The sequence below is a fragment of the Erpetoichthys calabaricus genome, chromosome 13 (assembly GCF_900747795.2).
Source record: "Erpetoichthys calabaricus chromosome 13, fErpCal1.3, whole genome shotgun sequence".
In the NCBI taxonomy this organism is placed as follows: Eukaryota; Metazoa; Chordata; class Cladistia; order Polypteriformes; family Polypteridae; genus Erpetoichthys; species Erpetoichthys calabaricus.
The window spans coordinates 112,450,895-112,466,342 of record NC_041406.2 but is presented as its reverse complement, the minus strand read 5'-3'; the positions used below and the strand labels follow the sequence as shown (position 1 = coordinate 112,466,342).

The 15,448-nt window shown below is 42.0% G+C and overlaps 1 protein-coding gene across 4 annotated transcripts in view; it reads left to right on the top strand.

Moving 5' to 3' along the window:
- The first annotated feature begins 4,196 nt into the window (after nucleotides 1–4,196).
- LOC114663616 (chondroitin sulfate proteoglycan 5-like) overlaps nucleotides 4,197–15,448 on the top strand; it is a 49,222-nt gene continuing 37,970 nt past the window's right edge. For 2 of the 4 annotated variants that reach the window (XM_028817475.2, XM_028817474.2), the window contains exon 1: nucleotides 4,197–4,585. In XM_028817475.2, the coding sequence (XP_028673308.1) occupies nucleotides 4,363–4,585 (223 nt within the window). In that variant the 5' untranslated portion in view covers nucleotides 4,197–4,362. The remainder of the gene's footprint in view (nucleotides 4,586–15,448) is intronic. The other 2 variants (XM_028817476.2, XM_028817473.2) reach the window with 1 other exon arrangement.

The window sequence follows — 15,448 nt, the reverse complement described above, 5'->3', positions numbered from 1 at the left end:
GTTTTTGACCACACTTGACATGACAAAGGGGTACTGGCAGGTTCCTTTAACGGACTCTGCGAAGGCTACGACCGCGTTTAGCACCCCTAGTGGGCACTGGCAGTACACGGTCCTTCCATTCGGGTTACATGGGGCACCGGCAACTTTTCAGCGTCTGGTGCACAGAGTGCTCCGGCCCCATAACGCATTTAGTGCTGTCTATTTGGATGACGTTGTCATCTATTCCAGCACATGGAGGGATCACGTGCGGCAGGTGGAAACGGTATTGCGGACACTGGCGGAAGCCGGGCTTCAAATTAACCCAAAGAAATGTTTCTTTGGATTAAAAGAAGCTAAGTATTTGGGCTACCTGGTGGGTCGTGGTGCCGTAAAACCACAGTGTTCCAAAATTAATGCCATATTAAACTGGCCCCATCCAAATAGCAAGCGACAAATGCAGGCTTTTCTCGGCTTAGCGGGGTACTACCGCCGGTTTGTACCCCGGTTCTCTGAAAGAGCGGCACATTTGACAGACCGTACAAAGAAGAGGGCCCCAAACCATGTGGTATGGACGGACAAGACTGCCGCTGCATTTTGTGACCTGCAACAGGCCCTTACGTCAGCACCCATATTGAAAGCCCCAAACTTTACACTCCCTTTCATACTCCAGACAGACGCTTCGGACACAGGCCTGGGGGCCATGCTGAGCCAAAGTGTCAATGGTGTTCAACACCCCCGTCATGTACCTGAGCCGGAAACTGCTGGATCGGGAGACCAGGTATGCCGCAGTGGAACGGGAGGCTCTTGCGATAAAATGGGCGATTACGTAGTTGAGGTACTACCTCTTGGGCCGTGAATTTACTCTGGTGACGGATCATGCGCCCCTCCAGTGGATGGCCCTTCACAAGGAGTCAAATCCATGGGTCACTAGGTGGTTTCTTGACCTCCAACCATATAAGTTTTTGCTCGTGCACCGGAAGGGTTCTCTCCATGCCAATGCGGATGCTCTCTCTCGAGTCCATGACCTCTCGGACAGGTCCGCCCGACCCAGTGGATCTGGGCTAAGGGGGGGGCCTTGTCACACACATGCGCATGGGAAACAGCTGAAGGGCCTAAACACTTGTAATTCTACGCCAGGCCAGGGGGTCGGCGGAGTGTAGTGAATGTCTCTCTCAGTCCCTTGCAGACCTTTCCCGGGAAATCCCGTCTCTTGCCGGCCCCAAGGATGACGTCACTTCCGGACACAAGGATGCCACTCCCAGTTCCTGCAACGATGATGTCATTTCCTTCCCAGGCCTTTAAAACTGCCATCTTACCTTAACACAGGCAGTTCTGTTTTGGACTCCGAACTAAACACTGTGTATTTAAAAGAGAAATTTGCAGCCGAGCATAATATACGGGTGGCTGCCCCAAACCTTTCTGATGTCTCTAACTCATTCTTCTGACACCATGAAAACAGATAGTAATTTTCTTCAAAGCTTAAATGAAAACGTAACAAGTAAAAACTTATTATGGTAGACCTCTGCCTCTGAATCTTTTTCTCTAATCATTTTCTCCTCACAAAATTTCACAAATCTGAATAGCTGATTACTTTATTGATCACTGATTTATTATTAGTCAAACATCTAGTGGGGAAAGACACCGGCTCTAAGCAAACCTCAACTGGTTGTTGAGTTACAGGCTAGAAAATGGATGGAGTGTTGAATTATTTTAATAATTAACCATCAAGGTTTGTCCCTGACATGCGCTATTCATGGAATTAGCGAATAAATGATACAAATAACTAGCAGTCCAGCTTCAAGAGGAACCACTTGACTGAGATTGATTGTAATTATTTTACAACGACAATAAAAGCTTTCAATTCAATTCTGATTGTAGATGACCAGCTATGATTTGCTAGAGCTACCAACATGTCATTGCTTCTTATCCTTCTAGATCTCTCTTCTACCTTTAACACGGTCAACCATGACATCCTTCTTGCCACCATCTCTGACCTGGGCATCACTGGGACCGCTCTCAGGTGGTTTGAGTCCTACATCTCAGGCAGTGTGTCCTAGTGAGGAGAGTTGTCAAGGGGGCTCCAGACATGCACAGGGGTACCCCAAGGATTGGTGCTGGGTCCTCTGCTTTTCTCTCTGTACACCACCTCACTGAGCTCTATCATTCAGTTCCATAGGTTCTCTTATCAGTGCTATACCGACAATATACATCTGTACCTGTCGTTCCATCTTGAGGACAACATGGTATCAGCAAAAGTCTCTGAATGTCTTACTGATATATCAACCCTGGGTCAAGGACCACTATCTACAGCTCAACATGCGAAACACCGAGCTTCTTTTGATCCTGGCCAGCCAGTCTGATCAACTCCCCATCTCTATACATGGCTCACTATTGCTAACTTCTGTCAAGTCATTATGTAACCTTGGGGTGCTGACTGATGAGCAGCTGTCTTTTCTGACCACATTTCTACTGTTTCTCATTTATGGAGGCTCACGCTGTACAACATCCACAAGATCAGCTCTTATCTGACAAAAGAAGCAGCACAGCTTCTGGTCCAGGCTTTGGTCTTGCCATGTCTGGACTACTGCATCTCACGTCTAGCTGAGTACCTGCATATGCTATCAAGTTGGTGCAGATGGTCCAGAATGCAGTGGTCCATCTTGTATTTAACCAGCAGAGACGAACACTTGTCACTTCTCTCTTAAGGTCACTACATTGGCTCCCTGAAGCAGCATGCATTAAGTTCAAATCCTTGATGCTTGCCTACAGAGTAATCAGTGGGTCAGCACCTTAGTATATGGAGACACTGGTGAAGTGTGTGTCTGGTGATGCCGCCACTGCGTGGTATCAAGTCACAATCCAAACTCTTTTCCTGTGTATATCCTAGTTGGTGGAATGAGATACCCAACTCCATCCATACTGCTGACTCCCTCGTTGTATTTAAGAAGCAATTGAAGCCCTATGTGTTGAATATCTGTCTAATCGATTGAGATTAAAAAATACTCTGTTGGTTGTTTTGTTGTTACATTAACTGCTTTATCAATTGTTACTCTATAATTGTAACTGTATGAGATATTACATCTTTTCACTTGTGGCAATCGACTTTTGTTACTTGTCCTACTACACTTGCAGGCAATGTTACTCAACTGTGTTTTCACTTTGGATAAAAGAGTCTCCCAAGCAAATAAGTGTAAAAGTAAATGAGTACTTAATTCACTTCAAATGGATTGATCCAGCAATCTGTGCATTTTAAAGCCCAGCAATAAACAAATAAAGTACATACGGTATTAACAATGACAGGCAACTTTAAATCAATTAATGGTCAGTTGCTCTCGATATGTAATGACATTGTCTTCTAAAAAGCATGCTGTTAACAGGGAATTTTAATATAATGAAACCCAAATGTTGATAAAGTACGAAGTGATGTGACTTTATGGTACGCCCTCAAATGAATTGGTGCATGTTAAAGCAACCCTACAATTCGGTGCTCCCATTGTATAAGCGGAGAGTTGGTGCCCTTCGTTTTGAAAACCCTTGGCAATCAAGAGATTTTTTTGCCAGCTGTCTATAAACTCGCATGTCGTCCTCCTCCTCCTCCTCTTCACAAGTGTCTTGTTGATCAACAGGCTCGTATCCTAATTGCAGGAACGCCTTCTCACCGGGGGGGTGCGCGGGGGCACCTTGACCCAGTTTTTCGTTTCGGATGCCCTCGATGATCAGACAGTTAAATCCCACCCCCCGCTCCGTGCCCCATATTGCTGTGGAGTCGCGTCGGTGGTGAGGGGTGATATGGTTTACATGTTTAAAAGACCGGATGGCACCCCTGGGTCCCCATCAAATTTAAATGAGAAGGATAGCGGAGCCGGCTGCAGGTTGTACTCTGAAGCTCATGTGCGAGCTTTAGATGTTCTCGAGTTTGAAAAATGACTGGCCTTTTCCGGGAAAGGGACATTTTTAAAACCATACATAATCTAGGTCAAGAAAAAGAGGCGCTCTCTTTGTCTCATACAAACACACACAGCGTCTCGATGAAAAAAAAGAAATTGTAAAGCGATTATTGTAATGCTGTCTGTGCCGTGCAAAGGGATGATCCTACCCGAGTGAAATGAATTGCGATTTATTTCAATAAAATAAAAGAGCTAAAGAGGCAGGCTGTGGGAGGGCAAGGGGGTGGGGTGGGGGCTTCTGCTCATCGCGGAGGAGATTAGAGGAGGAGGAGGAGGAGGACGACGACGACGAGAGCAAAACTGAGCTTCTCGCACTCCCGGCGCTGCGCTCTTTTCATTCGGCTGTGCTGCGCGATTTGTGGCGGCGTCGTAACAGCCCAGGACGTTTGGCTATGTGATTTGAAGGAGCAGCACCAAAACGCGCTTCATTTGTTTTATGTTGATCTACCATGTGGGAATTCAGAGGCTAGGGGATCTACCGTGGCGCTCACAAAGGAAACACCTGGCCAGGAGCTTCTTGTTTCTTGGTGAGGAGCTGCTTCATCTACTCAGGATGGGAAGGACTGAGAGGTGCTTGTGCCCGGGATGTTGGAGGCTGCCGCCGTTACTGTTGCTGCTCTGCTTCTTTGCCCTCAGCTTCGCACCTTTGGGCGCTGAAGGTAAGTGACCCGATGCATCTGTGCAGTCAGGGGAGAGACACTCCTCTAATCGCTGGTCGGTAACTAATGAGAATTAATAATTTAAAAGATTCTAGGGCGTGGGGATCTGAGGTAATTAGTACACATTCCGTAGCATCTCGGCAGCAGCTGGACACCCGCTGCTCCCCCGCACTGCAGCGCAGCCTCGCCTCTACTCCGGCCTCGATCGCTTGGCTAGAAACGAGCTTTAGCCTATTCTTGCAGTTCTGTTCGTGCCTGTAGTGCGTTCCCAGAATGGATCTAGAACAGACAGACGTTTTGATTTCCCGTCCGTTATCAACAGAAACCTCACTGACGTTTGCCACTGTAATCAGATGTCCACCAGGAAAGCATCATTAAGGAAAGAGTATTATTTAGGGTATGTCCATGCATCCATCCATTCTCCTACACATCTGTTCACCCCTCCTTCCATTTTCACCAGCCCAATGCAAAGCTCCTTCTTTCAAGTGACCATGGTCTTTCACAATGTCAAGTTTGGGGTCTGCCATCTACCTGATGGGGTGTCTTTGGACTTCACAAGGCAGGCAGATGGAAGCTAACTGAATCAGGGAGCAAGTATTGCAAGGTGGTAATGCTGTCCTCTGCACCACCTGCTGCCTCACTTTGCCACCCTGCCTAAATCAATATAATTTGTAGCAATTAATCCTAATCTTAGCCCAATTTACATGGGACCAGCTCCACTCAACCTACCATGAAAGTAGCCCTGGACCCATCATCACTCATGCCTTGGCATTCCTTTCAGCCACAATCTATTTCTTCAGCCCACATAATCCAGTTTAGAAACGTGTGGGGCAGCAGCCAATCCAGGCAGTACTGGGTGCAAGGCAGGAAACATGGACAGGGTGCCACTCACATACACACAGCTCCACCTCCACAGGCCATTTTTAGAATTGCCAATTAACTTAATTTGCACATGCCCACATCTTTGGAGAGGAAAATCAGATTCATTAGAAAACACTTTCTCGTTATATTATGTAAACTACAGCATCTAGGAACAAGAATTGGACCCAGAATGCTGGAGCCATGAGGCAATAGTACTACCCACTGTGCCACCATTGTTCCAAACTAGCCAGGGTTCATTTAATTCTAGCCTGGGTCCTTCTACCTAATTGGTTCCCATATTGAGATCATTCAGTACTTTTGGCAAGAATGTCACCGGAGCCCATCACCACCAAGTCCACATTGAATTACGGCTCAGATTATTCAGACTACTTGGTGTTGACCTAATTTGGAACATGGCTGTGCTAGTGAGCAGTGGTAACTAAGATTGTACCTATAGGTGACAGTCACCTAACCAACATACAAATCAATACATGTGACTTCATGGAAGACAAGTCCAAGGCCATCACAGTTAATGAAATCCAAGCTCATTTCATTAGACTTAACATAAATAAACCCAAAGTTGGCTTGGATATTTTTTTAATGATATTGATTTGAGGCCACTTGGCATAAATGTAACCTCAAAGTAGTTCTTCCCAGTCAACATGTCTCTCTTATGAGGTCATCTCGGCTTACCAAGCCTTCTAATCAATTTTGAGCCCACTTCAGCTCATTTGGCAAGATGACAACAATAAATGAGGGTTGGCTGTAGCTCTGAGTGGCCTGCTTGGCACCACAATTCATATTTAAGATCAGTTCTAGATCATTTACCATTGACAAACTCAAGGCAAGCTCATCATCATTGCTTCCATAAATCTCATCTGAGGTTAATGAAGCTCACTTTTTTTTATAGCATGGACATTTTCATTCCATCCCTTGGACTGGTTGTTGGAAAAATATTTTCTTGACTTTTGGTGGGTAACCAAATATTGTGTCTTTGAATTCAAAGGTGGCTATACTCTGCTAAAAATTAACAGAGTCAAGCGGGACATGGTCTCGGGGACAAAGAGGAGCTCATGCCGTGAGTTTGTCAAAGCTCAGTAAATCAGGGGTGTGGTGATCAGGGGCACCTTCCTTTACTTCATTGATCACTAGAGGTCAAGGTCAGCAGCAGGGGACCAAGCCTTGTTAACTGTCCGGCCTTTGACCTTCTTTCAAAGGAGCAGGAGGACAAGACTGGAGCAAAGCAGCTGCAGGCAGACAAAAGCAGCCAAACTTGTCATTGATTTTGGAAGGGGGTGCATGTTGCTTCCTGCTCTTCAGTATTCTAAGCATACCATTCCTTGTGTCTGTGGAATTTGGGTATGGGTCCAAGTTTGGTTTTGAGCCCCTGTTAGAGTTTTAAAGATCATTTGTCACTTTCTTAGAGAATGCAACAGACAGGCTAGCTCTCAGTTTGTCCTCCTCACCCAACAAACTTGCTGTCTGTTCTTCATTTCTCCGGGCTCCTTCACCATCAATTAACTAAATGAACCTTTGTTCCACTTCAGTCCCCCTTGTTAAGTACTTCCCCCAAAGGGTAGCATGACTAACATGCGCAAGCGTCCTCTTATTCACTTTTGAAGCCCGATTTGCACCACAAATCTAATTCCTCTATGGGTGCCCCTCAAGAGATTTTAAAGTTGCACCCCAGTAAGGACTTACATGTAGCAGGCCTTTTTGTAAACTATTGGGCCTACATCCCCAGCTGTGTGCTGTCCTTCCTTCGGGTGTGAGAGCACCCCACTGGTGGCATTGGGAGTCTCATAACCACGTTCTCATTACTAGAACAATGTGAAAGAATCCTCCAGCTTCTTCAGTTTGCCCCCAGGCTCTCATTCTGCATTGAGAGAAACAGTGTGATAGAAGATAGAGACACCCCATGAAGAAATGGAATGGCCCTGCAAATAATAGGATTAAGGAAATAAATTCAAGGCTATTGATGGCCGCCTGTTCCCTCAACACCCCCCTTCCCACGTCCTTTCCTCGTTGTGCCCGCACCCTTGACTGGCATCTCCACGGTTCTGCCTCAAGGGGCCAGGAAGAGCCACGTGGTGCAAGCGCTCAGGGTTGTGTGATGTTGCCAGGCAGATTAGGCGTCTGTGATCGTTCTCCAGCGCGCGCTCGTCGCTTCCCGCTAATCAAAGTGTCATCACATCCTCTCCAATAGCGTGGTGGGGGTGCTGATGCCTATGCCTGCCTGCCACTCAATTGTGGCCTGTCTATCCAAACTTTCAAGTGCGTTTCTTTCACACACAGATGTACCGCACAGAGCCCTGTGCTTGTGCACACCCACACACCTCGCAGAGCTTTTTGTTTATTCGCTTTTGTTTTGCATTTGAATGAAAGGTCAAAAGTCAGCAGCTGCAGGATCCATGAGTGCCGATACAGCAGAGCACTGTTCAGTAAGACCTGCATTTCTGACCCCTCATCCCACTCTGTTGTGACTGTTTCAATCAGGTGTCCTCTAAGAACTCATTTTCTTGCCATCTTTTTCTTCTTCTCCTCCTCTATCAAAGAACCGGGGACCGAATAAAGGTGCAGTGCAGCACTCGTACACTGTGTGCTAATGTCTGTGCGTGTGTCTCCACAGAATTCTAATTAGGAGCACACATGAGGAAATCTGCGGTGAAGACAATGACTTTGAGGACACTGTTAAGAGTTAGTCTAAATGTGGCTGATCCCTTTGAGCTTTCTGATTGGTTATTGGACTGTGATGCCTGAACTCATGTCCGGTATTTCTGATCTATGATGGTTGTACTGAATTGGTATCTTTGATCTGGACCCATGAACAGTCCCTGTTGTCCAGGTCTCTATGAACTTTCTGATTGGTCATTGGCCTGTGAGGCCTGAACTCATGTCCGGTGATGGTTGTACTGAATTGGTATCTTTGATCTGGACTCATGAACAGTCCCTGGGGTCTAGGTCTCTATCAACTTTCTGATTGGTCATTGACCTGTGATTCCTGTACTTGGATCTGGTATTTCTGATGTGTGATGGTCATACTGAGGATCAACATGCTTGATCAGGCCTGGTCTGAGCCATCAGCAGTGGTCTAACTCATCATTCTCAGTTGGACCTCACCTGTAATTATAAATTTCAACTTACAGATAGGACATGATTGAAGTGTTTAAAATCGTGAAAGGGATTAGTATAGTGGGTCCCAACTGCTACTTTTAAACATGAGGACACAGTTGGAAACCTTTTAAGGGCACATTTCACACAAAATGTTTTTTTCTACTTTAAATAATTATAGACACAAGGAATAAATTACCAAGTAGTGTGGTAAAGAGCAGGACTATAGAGACCTTTCAGTCTTGACTTGATGTTATTTTGGCCATTCTAAGTGAGTAGGATGGACAAGCTTGTTGGGCTGAGTGACTTGTTTTCATCACAATAGTTCTGATGTTCTGATGTGGTGCCATTGTTTATATCTGGCTGGAGTGTGAGCTTTGTGAGCTATCAGCTTGGCCAGTGTTGCAATGTGGTCACTTACTGGGCAAAAGTCACTGCTCTGTCACCCTCATACCTGGCTATCTTTCTAGTTAGTGTAACTAATCTGTGTGGCTCTTACTGGACTGGTACCTTTGGTGTATAACCCTTTTACCATAACTGCTGAGTCAAAGCAAGTGTGTGAAGAATATTTGGAAAATGCCTGTGTAGTAGTAAAAGTAAGTAGCAGACCTGGGCTCAAACCACAAGGAATAGGATAATGCTGAAGTAATGCCTGAGCCAGGATCAGGTCTGAGGATAGGTGTGGGACAAGGTCAGCCTGCTGAATCTCTAGAACTGTGGAGTTCTTGATGTCTTTTAAATCTTTCTGAGGCCAGGATGTAATCTAGAGCTGCTGGTGAGGAGGTATCATCCCATATGTGATCTTTCTCATGGTGAACAGCCGGTGGCTATTGTGGAATCCCTGTCCCTGATAGCAAAAACAAAAAATGTGTTTTTGAAAGGCTGGAATTCTGTGCCCTTCACCTCAGACAAACATATCCACTGAATTCTAGAAACCTAATGACCCCAGACTAGGTCTAATCTTAATCCATTCTGCTAGGCATAATACCACATTAGTAAATTATCATATTTAATCCCTGGAGAGCAAAGCAGCTGCCAGCAGAGTCACTCAGCAAATAGAGAATCCTGCTATCAGGGAGCATGGGGGCTCAGCCTAGCAAGGAAAGAAGAGAGGGGCTCAGTCCACAGGCACCTCATTTTGAGATTGGTGACCCTTTAAAGAGAAGTTTGGTGACATTTATAACACTGGAACGGGTTGGAAGATAACATCTCCTGATATGTGGACTGTATCCCAAAACACACAATCAGCAGAATAGTGTGTACGAATTATAGCGGCTTAGCAATTAAGAGCCATAATCACTCAAGTAGCAGTTATCTGCTACTTAAACTCTTCAAGGTAGTGTGAAGCAAAACATATTCTAAGTTTGCAGCAGAGTAAAAGCAGCAGAAGAGTGGCATAATATAGAGGAATGGGGTTTCAGATATGCAAAAGAGTGAAAGAAACACACATGGGGTGGAGGGGTGGGGATCCTCAGCATGCATGTCTATGCACCGTATGTAAGTAGGTGTCACTGTCATTGTGAGCGGTGCTACAGAGGTAACAAGTCTAAGGGTAAAAAGAGTGAAAAAGTTATCCAAAGAAATTGGCAGGAAACTACTGGAGGTCCTGCAAATATTCATTACACAGAAAGGACCTCAGGGTTTAGCAGGGGTACACTGTTGTCTGTGGCACAACTTATCTGGCCTGGCAGGTCACAGCAGTGAGATCCCACTAAGGAAAATTAGTGCCCTCCTGATGTATGGAGAATGTGGGCAGTCCAGACACTGCACAGAGACCTGGCCTTTAGAGACGGACCAGGATTTAGAGCTACTGTGGTCTCTGGAGGCACCAGAAGACACACCATTAAGGTAGTTCTGAGAAGTTTTAGAACTGCTCCTGATCCAGGAAGCAATGAGGAGACTTCACATAGAGGAAGGGGTTTAAAGGCTTCTCTTTTCTAGAAATTACAGGTCATACTGGCACGATGGGTGGAAGCTAGAGATGCAGAAAGAGCAAATGTGAGAGATGAGAGGTGAGAGGAACAGCTTTGTGTGGTATTGAGAGGTGAGGAAGAGGAGGAGCTACCCCACTTCTCATACAAGGGAGGCATAGCCTGTATTGTTAGGCACAATGGAGCTGTGGGATTTTTCTTTGGCTTGTTTATTTTATCCTTTTGTTCATCACTTCTGTGTGTGTGTAGTTTTGAGCAACACACAGAACATTTTTGATCATTTTGGACTCCTTGGCATTATTCCAAAAGAGGAGAGATGCCTGGGGGCACTCTGCCATTACAGCATAATTGATTAATGAACATTGGGCAGTAACACAAGGGAAACCAATTAGCCTATTTATAGCTGTGCTTCAAATGTGCTGTCACAAGATCATATTATTTATCAGTAAGAAACACTTGAATAAGAGTTATGAAATGACACTGAGAGAAAACAATGAATTGTCTGGTCAGGACGTGATCAACACTAGCTCAGCGACTAAACTGTGTCCAGAAGACTGAGCTAGCAGACTAATATTGGCCAATAAATAAATCATTGGTATGGTGCAAGCATTGTCAGGATAATATCATCATTTTAATTAGATAACAGCATGTTGTAATTTAGTTATGCGATTAATATAATCTCATTACTTATTCATCATAGTGTTGTGTGAGCTAGCAGGGTCACATCATCTTATTTAATTGTTGGTGTTTTATATAAATTATCAAAAGTAAGAAAATGTAATTATTAGGTCAATAATATTAAGAATCAGAAAATTTTATGAAGCATTAGGTTCAAATTGTGTGTTAATATCAATTGTTCATCTGCAGGTTACAAGTATTGTTAGATTAATAAAATCTGATTCATCAAGTTGTGTAAGTTTTCGTGTTTATTTTATATTAATTACAGTATCTTATTAAATGTCAATGTTTTTTGATGTAGACATCTGATTAAGATCTTTAACATGAATTATTCTCTAACATTAATTAATCATCAGGTCCATATTTATTTAATTAATTAATCATCCGCATTTTATGTGAGTTACCAGAGTAAAGACATTTCAATATTTGATTACTGTATATACTCACGTATAAGTCGGGATCTTGAAACCCGAAAAATCGATCATAAAATCAGATCCCAACTTATACGCCCGTTCAAAAATGCAACACTTACATTTTTTTTTACATCTTCTTGCCTCCTTCGATCTCGCATCAGTTCCTCAGACGCATCGATTTTTGTTGCAGCAGCGCAGTTACCAATTTCTTTTGCTACTTCAACAACGTTTAATTTAAAACCAGCTTCATATTTTCTTCTGATCGAACGTAGTTAAGGGATCCTCTTACGATAAAGGTGTATGAGGGTGTGAGATACAAAAAACACAAATCAGTGCAAAAGTTGCTTCGGAATAGTTTGGGTATTACCGTGTGGTCACGTAGGCACAATAGAGTAATAGAGAGGTTAGGAGCATGAGTTGATACAGTGCATTGCCGTACCCACGTAGGAAAAAAAGGCAGTGTGCTCCATGGTTATTCTCTCAGGTGGGCTTAAGCATATCATAATCTCTTGGACCAATAGCGTGAGTTTTCTGCATTCGACTTATACGACCAACATTATAAAATACACAAAAATGATACGATAAAATCAAGTCCGCGAGTATATACTGTATGGTAGTATTAATAAATCCTCAGTATGTTGTGCAATTTATCAAATTTATATCGCCTAGTTATTTGAATTCTGTCCGGCAGTGAGATGCCCTCACTGGGTGGTGTATGATGTCAGACAACAGAATAGGCCAATAAGACCAGTTTTCCTTTTTTTACAGTTCATTTAGTAATTTTACTATTATTTATTTATTTTTTACCTTTCTTCAGCATGATTTGCATATTTTTAAATTTTTCTTTCTGACCCTAGCAACAGAACGGAAACACAGACACACACACACAGACAGATACTTGTCCTTTTATTAAGCTGGATGATGTAGATATCAGTAGGTTACTTGAGATATCTGAGGTAAAAATACCTAGTATTATAATTTACATCAGTATGTTTCACTTGATTTCCAGATAGATTAATGTAACCTCATTTATTAATCATTGGCAGTAATAATTTGTCTATGCAGTGCCATATTTGTTTAATATACTGTATATCTTATGCATAAATGTTTAAGTCAATATGAGACTAACTTGGTATATTCCACCATTAAACAGGTTAATATCAGTTTCTTAATTAATCATCAATGCATAGTATATACTGTATGTTAAGAAATTATTAGTGTTTTAATAAATATTTGTAGATACAGAGAATTAATGATTTTTTGTTAACACATTAGTTAAGGTTGATATATCGTTTAAATGAGAAAAGTACTTCCTTTTCTATTCATCCACATTGACACACACCTTAACCAATTATAAGGTCAGATGTGCTACCCATCTAAGATGGGTTGAAATCGAAGTACTGTATATACTCGCATATAAGTTGGGTCTTGAAACCCAAAAAATTTTTTTTGTTTACTTCTTCTTGCTTCTTCCAATCTCACATCAGTTTCTCGGACACATTGAATTTTGTTGCAGCAGCGCAGTTACCAATTTCTTTTGCCGCTTCAATGACTTTTAATTTAAAACCAGCCTCATATTGTCTTCTGATTGAACGCTCCATCGTAGATAAGGGGTGCTCTTATAATAACAGTGTATGAGGATGTGAGATACAAAAATATACAAAATAGTGCAAACGTCGCTTCGGAATAGTTCAAGTATTATTGTGTGGTCACGTAGGCACAATACGTAGAAAAAAAGGCAGTGTGCTCCGTGGTTACTCTCTCAGGTGGGCATTAGCATATCAAAATCTCTTGGACCAATAGTGTGAGTTTTCCGCATTTGACTTATAACATACCAGAATTTATACAATAAAATCAAGCCCCGACTTATCAGCGGGAGAACTTATGCTTCATTTATAATCGAAAAGAAAAACATCAGTTCCTTTATTCTCAGACAAGCTAACAGTTTAATTATCCATCTTTTTGTTAACTTGGCTGATATAGTTTTTTTTATTTGAGATGAGTGGAACCCATCCTGGCAACATGAAGTCATAGAGCAACCTCACGCAGATAGCCATACTCACTCATATGGAGCTAATCAAGAGTTGCTAATTAGTTTAACTCAACATACTTGTCTTTAGGAGAAAAACAAAAGGGTGGATATACATACTGTGTGTCAGAGACAAAACCAGGCTGGACTTTGACCTCAGTATTCTGGGACTGTGATGATGACCATCTGCATTAAAGTAATTTCACCTCACTAATCATTTATTGGGACAAATTCTGAGTTATCAGAGTAGAATTAACGGAATAATGAATTCTGAATCCAAACAGTATGCCTTTAGTTAACAGGGAAATAGTATTTCATTAATATTCTGCATTATATGCTGCATGGCCAGGTGCAGTAACAGCAGCTCCAAAAAAAAGAAAAATTTGGGGCACCAACCGGGCCTTCCCATTTAATGTCTATAAGTCTAACAAAAATAAATGCCTTTGGGTGTACTAGACCTCCAAATACTCAGGCGGAAATAAACTAAATAAATCAGCTAGTTAGCCACTGGCGCTTGGTCAGTTTCTTGGGAGCTCTGTCTAGTGGGATGCTCTTGTAAAAAATGACACCTCCTTCTGGGAATCCAGAACTTTTATGGAGAGTGAAACAGAAGGGGTGGAGTCAGATGCCCTCACTGGGTGGTTTTTTGGCACTTTGGATAGAGAAGGAGTGTCAGTGATAACGCCTCTTCTCATCGAGGAGTGTTATTACATACTTTGACAGAGCCTGTGAAAAGATCTTCTGACGCGCGTGAATGACAACTGTAAGTTAAAAAGAGTAATATAACTCAATGAATTAATCACTAAGAGTAACATGTTAACAGAACTGCTTAATATCTGGCTCATTAGATAGATAGATAGATAGATAGATAGATAGATAGATAGATAGATAGATAGATAGATAGATAGATAGATAGATAGATAGATAGATAGATAGATAGATAGATAGATAGATACATTAATGATCAGATTCCCATTAATGCTTTACTGATTTTTAGTATACATTCACAGTTTCATAATGTCTGTCATTAATGATTTCTATATTGTAGAATAGAACTTAAATACGGGTCTATTTATTTAAATTTACAATAATTTAACTTAAATACATTGATTAATTGTTTACATTTGAGTTTATTGAGTTTAATGATTCAAATCTGGTCTTTTATTGGAATCACTAATTTATAACATCATCTTTTAATTGCCATTAGGTAGTTCAAGTGATCGCTAACATTGGAGAGTTATTTTAGACAATTATTATCAATTAGTACTAAAGCAAAACTGTTAATATAGTACTAATTGTTTAATTTATAATGAGTGTGTTCTATGAATCCACATAATTGAATTAAGTGAGTTCTCTAAATAGATGGATGTTTATTGGATTAACGAATGTGTTCTCCTCTTGGGTCTTAAAATTATTGTTTTATCTATACAGAGAATTGTGACTTTTTTAGTTTTTGGAAATGCCTGGTACAGTGATCAAACAAGTGCTTAGTTTACATAATCACATCTTCTTTGCGTCTTTTCTGTATTGACTCTACATGTTCACTTTGCATTTGCAAAGATTTTTCTTATTTTCTTTTGTTGCCACCCAAAGATTAAGGGCTTCAGTAAGTGTACTAGAGATTTTGAGGGTCCTGTGACTGCCAAACTAGACATGAGCTCTTTGCCACCCTGTCTTAAATAAAGGAGAAGAAGAAAATAAATGGACAGAATTCTAAAGATTATGAATAAGCTAGTATTTTGAGGATCAATGTTATTTGTGTGTTAACCGTATTATTTCCTGTCCTTAATAAGCCTGGCAAACTAAGTGCTCGATATAGAATGTGCAAGATTTATGATAG